Raw genomic sequence first — 6,981 nt, forward strand, 5'->3', positions numbered from 1 at the left:
TGTATGCGCGTGCACGCTCTTCCTGCCAAAATCTTTAAAGAAAAATGCTTTGAGGAAACTCCCCACTGGTTTCCGTACTGGCTGCCCCAGTTTACAGTCCCACCAGCAGCGCACAAGCTTCCCTTTCCTCCACATCCGCTCCAACGTTTTGCCAGTTTGATGCCCCCTCAGTCCTGAGGGGCATCTCCGGGTGATTTTGGTTTGCATTTTCCTGATGTTTAGTGATGTTGAGCGTCTTTTCATGCACAGGTGTCTCCTGCTCTCCAAAAGTAGACGGTTCCTGTGGGGGGAAAATAGTAACATGAAAAGGACCTTATAACAGCAACAATGACAAAAAAGAAAACTCTTTGGGATTAACTAGAAATATGCCAGATTTCTAGGAAGGCAATTATAAAACTTCCCTGAGGGCCTTGAAGAATGGCCAGAATCCATGAGAGGCAGAGCGCGGTCCTGACTGGGACAGCTTAGAGATGTCGGTCCTTCCCAGACTAGTATGCACAGTCAGTGCAGGAGCCGTAGGAAATGTGCATGAATTTTAAAAAAATCTTTTGTAACCAAAACAAAAAGAAGCCATTTCCAGTCATTTCTATGGAAAATTTTTGACTGTTCCCAGACCCCAAAAATGACCTTTCTTAGGCTTTTTTGCTACCTGGGCCACATTCTGCTAGTGGAGGCGCAGAGTCGGCTGGGATAGAGCAGGGGTGCGCCCACGCGGCTGCGAGCTCTAGCGGCTCCAGCGCGGAGAGGCCACGTAGAGCTCCGAGGGCCCGGCCGTCTGCCGCTCGGGGTGCCCGCGGCGTCCGCAGCAGCTCGCGGCAAAACCAGTGCTAAATGCGATTTGCACTTTTCACCTATTTGCATAAAGGTGAAAATCCTCTTTGGATTTCTTCTGGTTAGCAAACGCCAGTACAGATGTAGGTTTTTGTCAAAATGAAGTGAGTAATGCCAGCTTTTCAAAAAGCAGATGAGACCGGGGCACCTGGGTGGCTCAGTGGGTTAAAGCCTCTGCCTTCGGCTCAGGTCATGATCCCAGGGTCCTGGGATCGATTCCCACATGGGGCTCTCTGCTCAGCAGGGAGTCTGCTTCCTCCTCTCTCTCTGCCTGCCTCTCTGCCTACCTGTGATCTCTTTCAAATAAATAAAATCTTTAAAAAGGAAAAAAAGGTGAGACCTGTAACTGTGGGCTCTTTGATTACAGGTAAACCTCCCTTTACAGGGCGCTGTGGTTTGTTTACACGTTGAAGGTCTGTAGCAACCCTGCGTCAAGTCCGTCAGCACCGTTTCTCCAGCAGCATTTGCTCGCTTCATTTCACATTCTGTGTCACATTTTGGTAGCTCTCACAGTATTTCAAACTTTTTCCTTGTGTTTGTTGTAACCCGTGACTATGCCTTGTTCCTGGTCTACACAGGAAAGGATTTGATCCGATTTTAGAACGTTAAACCAACCATTCTTGAACCAGTCACTCCTTCATGATTTAGTGTCCTTTTATACATCGTCGGATTAAGTTGGCAGAGTGATGTGACTGTGACCCTGAGGGATATGGATCTGTCATTGTCTTTTCTTGTAATGCCTGGGCCTGATTTTTGGGGTCAGGGTAATGCTAGCCTGATAAAATACACTGGGAAGTAGTCACTCTTACTCTTCTGGAAGAGTCTGTGTGTCATTAGTATTATTTCTTCCTTAAATGTTTGGTCAATTTTATGCAAGAAGCCATGTGGGATCTGACTTTTCTTTGTGCAAAGTTCCAAGATATGAATTGATACAGGGCTGTTCAGATTATACCTTCTTGGATAAGCCTTGTTTTCTCTTTCAAGAAATTTACCCAATTCATTTTAGTTTAATGGCATAAATTTTTTTTTTAAGATTCTATTTGTCGGAGCACAAGCAGGGGGAGAAGCAGGCTCTCCTGCTGAGCAGAGAGCCTGATGCAGGACTTGATCCCAGAACCCTGGGATCCTGACATGAGCCGAAGGCAGACACTTAACTGACTAAGCCACCCAGACATCCCTGGCATAAAGTTTGTAATATTCTTACTTTTTTTTTTTTTTAAGATTTTATTTATTTATTTGACAGAGATCATAAGTAGGCAGAGAGGGAAGCAGGGGCGGGGAGGGGCGGGAAGCAGGCTCCCCACTGAGCAGAGAGCCCAATGCAGGGCTCGTTCCCAGGACCCCAGGATCATGACCTGAGCCAAAGGAAGAGACTTAACCCACTGAGCCAACCAGGCACCCCTTCTCTTACCTTTTTAATATCTGTAGAATCTGTGTACAAATACCTGACAGCCTGCTTTCATTTTATTTTGGTATTACTTTTCCGCCTTTTGGCTAAGATCAAGTGGACAAGTGGAATTGTTAGATAATGTGTTTTTTTTATGTTTCAATTTATTCAAATTCTGGTTAGTTAACGTATAAGGTAATACTGATTTCAGATATATGTATGTGATGAATCACTAAGCTCTATAACATCCTATGCTTATCACAAGTGCCCTCCTTAATTACCCACCACCTGCCCACCTCCCTCCATCAACCCAGTTTGTTCTCCGTAGTTAAGAGTTTCTTATAGTTTGCCTCCCTCTTTCTCCCTTCCCCTGTGTTCATCTGTTTTGTTTTTTAAATTACACACAAGTGAAATCATACTGTATTTTACTTTCTCTGACTTCACCTAGCATAATACAATCTAGCTCCATCCACATTGTTGCAAATGGCAAGATCTCAATCTTTTTCATGGCTGAGTAATACTCCATTGTGTGTGAGAGCTATATTATATAGATAAATCCATATATTATGTATAATTATATATTACATACATATAATCACATTATGTATATAGTTATATATATTATATATATAATCATCTTTATCCATTCATCAGTTGATAGACATCTGGGCTCTTTCCGTAATTTGGGCATTATTGATAACGCTACTATAAACATTGGGACGTACGTGCCCCTTTGAATCACTATTTTTGCATCCTTTGGGTAGATATCTAATAGTGCAATTGCTGGATCATTTAACTTTTGGGGAAACTCCATATGGTTTTCCAGAGCGGCTGCGGCAGTTTGCGTTCCCATCGGGAGCATAAGAGGGTTCCTCTTTCTCCGCACCATCCTTGCCAACATCCGTCGTTTTCCGAGTTGTTAAACTTAGCCGTTCTGACAGCTCTGAGGTGGCATCTCCTGTAACTTCTGATTTGTAGTTCCTTGATGAGTGATGTTGAGTGTCCATTCACGTCTTCTGCCCATTTTGTAACTGGATTGTTTTTTGGATATTGAGTTTGAGAAGTTCCCTCCAGATTTTGGACACTAGCCCTTTATCAGGTCGGTCATTTGCAGATATCTTCTCCCACGCTGTAGGCTGCCGCTTAGTTTTGTTGATCGCTTGCTTCGCTGCGCAGAAGCTTTATCCTGATGAAGGCCCAGTAGTCATTTTTGCTTTTGTTTCTGCTTCTGGAGACGGGTCTAGTAAGAAGTTGCTATGTCCAAGGTCACAGAGGTTGCTGCCTGCGTTCTCTAGGATTCTGACAGATTACTGTCTCACATTTAAGTCTCTCATTCATTCATTATCTATTTATTTAAAAGATTTTATTTATTTACTTGACACAGAGAGATCACAAGTAGACAGAGGCAGGCGGGGCAGGGGGGAAGCAGGCTCCCCACCGAGCAGGGAGCCAGACGTGGGGCTCGATCCCAGCATCCTGAGATCATGACCTGAGCCGAAGGCAGAGGCTTTAACCCAGTGAGCCACCCAGTGGCCCCTCCTCCCATTTTAAATGTGGTTTTTTCCCCCTACTGGACAGTTCCTTGTTCGCTGTAGATCTTTATTTTTCAGTCAGCCTCGAGTATTTTTTAATGTTTCCTCTCAGGAACGAGGGCTTGGAGCTTCTCAGTTCACCACCTTGCTCATGTCACTCTCTCTGTCCCTAATTCTTTTTCTCTCTCTATCCTCTCAGGAGGCAGGAATCCAAATGAGGTGGAAACTCTTCGCGAAGCAGGAATCAGGTGCCTGTCACTGGGAGAGCTTTCATGTTGGCAAATCAAGAGACATGTTGTAAGCAAATTAACCAAAAACCAAGACTCTGGGATAAATATTCACGGAAAGAGTGCTCCGTTCTTCGACCAGTGTGACTCCCCCTGCCAGAGGGGAGCCGGGATATGCATTCAGGCTTCGGTGGAGGACAGCTGCTTTATGAACCTTCTGGAGGATCATTCTAAGATCCTTGAAAACCAAGAATTTCTGGCCGGGAGAGTTCAGAATCCTTGGAGTAAAATCTATCTCAGCGAAACACAGAATTACCAGCGAAGTTGTAAGCAGGCTCAGATGAAAAACCAACTATGTATATTTGCTCCGTATGTTAACCTTTTCAGCTGTATTTCACGCCACGATGACGACACCGTGCACAGGAGGGACAGAGCTCACAACGGTGACTGCGGGAAGGTGTCCCCTCTTCTCCAGCAGACCTACCACTGCAGTGACTGCGAGAAGGCATTCGGCGATGGCCACAGTCTTGAACTTCACCAGCAGGTGCACTCGGGAAAGAAGTCCCCCGCTTACGGCGCACATGACAAGGGCAGCAGTTACAGCGCGGCTGTTCCCATTCAGCAAAGTGTCTATACAGGAAAGAAACGCTATTGGTGTCACGAGTGTGGGAAGGGTTTCAGCCAGAGCTCAAACCTGCAGACTCACCAGCGGGTCCACACAGGGGAGAAGCCCTATTCGTGCCTTGAGTGCGGTAAGAGCTTTAACCAGACCTCGCATCTTTATGCGCATTTGCCTATCCACACCGGAGAGAAACCCTACCGCTGTGAGAGCTGCGGGAAGGGCTTCAGTCGGAGCACAGACCTGAATATTCACTGCAGGGTTCACACGGGAGAGAAACCCTACAAGTGCGAGGTGTGTGGGAAGGGCTTCACTCAGAGGTCGCACCTGCAGGCCCACGAGAGGATCCACACCGGAGAGAAACCGTACAAATGTGGAGACTGCGGGAAGCGCTTCAGTTGTAGCTCCAATCTTCATACCCATCAGAGGGTCCACACGGAGGAGAAACCGTACAAGTGCGAGGAGTGTGGCAAGTGCTTCAGTTTGAGCTTTAATCTCCACAGCCATCAGCGAGTCCACACCGGAGAGAAGCCATATAAGTGCGAAGAGTGTGGGAAAGGCTTCAGTTCGGCCTCCAGTTTCCAGAGCCATCAGAGGGTTCACACAGGAGAGAAACCGTTTCGATGCAACGTGTGTGGCAAGGGCTTCAGCCAAAGTTCGTATTTTCAAGCTCACCAGAGGGTCCACACGGGAGAAAAACCATACAAATGTGACGTGTGTGGGAAGCGCTTCAACTGGAGCTTGAATCTCCACAACCATCAGAGGGTCCACACGGGAGAGAAGCCGTATAAATGTGAGGAGTGCGGGAAGGGCTTCAGTCAGGCCTCAAATCTGCAAGCTCATCAGAGTGTCCACACAGGGGAGAAGCCATTCAAGTGTGAAGCGTGTCAGAAGCGATTCAGTCAGGCCTCCCATCTTCAAGCGCATCAGAGAGTCCACACCGGAGAGAAACCGTATAAATGTGACACATGTGGTAAGGCCTTCAGCCAGAGGTCAAATCTTCAAGTCCATCAGATCATCCACACGGGAGAGAAACCATTTAAATGTGAGGAGTGTGGGAAAGAATTCAGTTGGAGCGCTGGGCTCAGTGCTCATCAGAGAGTGCACACGGGAGAGAAACCCTATACATGTCAGCAGTGCGGTAAAGGCTTCAGTCAGGCCTCGCATTTTCACACCCATCAGAGGGTCCACACCGGGGAAAGGCCATATATATGTGATGTCTGTTGCAAAGGCTTCAGTCAGAGATCCCATCTTGTGTATCACCAGAGAGTCCACACTGGAGGAAACCTATAGACGGGTTAGGGGTGGCGTAGCCTTCAGTTAGAATTCACATCCTCCTCTCCGCTGGAAACTCCATGCTGGGAATTGCGGAAAGTTCCTTCGGAACTCAGAAACATCAAGGAATCTTCACATGCCAGTAAGCTCTGTACAGTGCTATTTTAAGGACTCGGTTTGGAGAGAAATTCTTTACAAACATCAGATTTCACAGATAAGAGAAAACCTTATAAATACACTCAGTGCTTATATGAGAATTCTGAATGTCCCAATTTTCAGGATGCAACATAAAAGAATTTCAAAATTCATCCAAGTCTACCCAGGAAAGAAGCCTTATAAATGAAAACTAGGGGCGGAACTTGAACAAAAGTATCGTGATGGGCAAAATGAATGGCAAAAGCAATGTATCCGCCGCGTCGGGAGCGATGTTTTTCACTGCTTTATCTCTACCGTGTAGACGTGCGCTTGGCTCATGGTAGATGCCCAGCACTTACTGAACAAAGTGGAGAAAATCTATAATTAGGACAAGGATCGGGAACTCATACTCCCCTGCGTGGATTTCATAATAATATACTCAAAAGGAATCTTGCAAGTAGCCTTAATGAGATTTCTTTCAGGAAACGTTCAGGTACAGAAAGTCACGTCATGCCGCCCGCCACAGTACTGCAGATTTGGATGGAATGTGTGAATGGCCCCATCCTCCATCCGGCCCTGGTTCTTTGTAGTATGTCAGCCCTGTGTACAGCATAATATTTAGTATCATTAGGCTTTATAGACTGAAAAATACTGTTTTTAACTAGTAACACAGTACTACAATTTATATGCTTGGAAATTTTGGACTGTAATTCATTAAGGTAGGATTTCACTGTAACTCTCGAGAGTGTTAAAAGTAGACTAATGACAAGTTCTTTAGTAAACTGGAATTGTTAGCAAGTGGTGTCTTCTCGTTGTTTCCCTTCGCGCTTAGGTCAGATTGCCTTCTCGATGCACAATCCTTCATCCAGACCACTGTAGGCAGCGCCTTTGGTAGATTTCAAGGTCCTTTTGTCACACTTCCATTCCCCACCCCACCCCCCGCACCCTCCCCCAAGGGTAGAACAAGAAACATTG

At 46.1% G+C, this 6,981-nt stretch overlaps 1 protein-coding gene across 3 annotated transcripts in view; it reads left to right on the forward strand.

Moving 5' to 3' along the window:
- LOC111160631 (zinc finger protein 235) overlaps window positions 1-6,769 on the forward strand; it is a 130,766-nt gene extending 123,997 nt beyond the window's left edge. The window contains exon 5 of one of the 3 annotated variants that reach the window (XM_022523855.1): window positions 4,616-6,769. In XM_022523855.1, coding sequence (XP_022379563.1) covers window positions 4,616-5,889 — 1,274 coding nt within the window. In that variant the 3' untranslated portion in view covers window positions 5,890-6,769. Of the gene's footprint in view, window positions 1-3,949 lie in introns of all 3 variants that reach the window. The other 2 variants (XM_022523859.1, XM_022523858.1) reach the window with 2 other exon arrangements.
- The last annotated feature ends 212 nt before the right edge of the window (window positions 6,770-6,981 follow it).

Source organism: Enhydra lutris, unplaced genomic scaffold (assembly GCF_002288905.1).
Source record: "Enhydra lutris kenyoni isolate GAN:26980312 unplaced genomic scaffold, ASM228890v2 scaffoldscaffold77, whole genome shotgun sequence".
Taxonomy (NCBI): domain Eukaryota; kingdom Metazoa; phylum Chordata; class Mammalia; order Carnivora; family Mustelidae; genus Enhydra; species Enhydra lutris.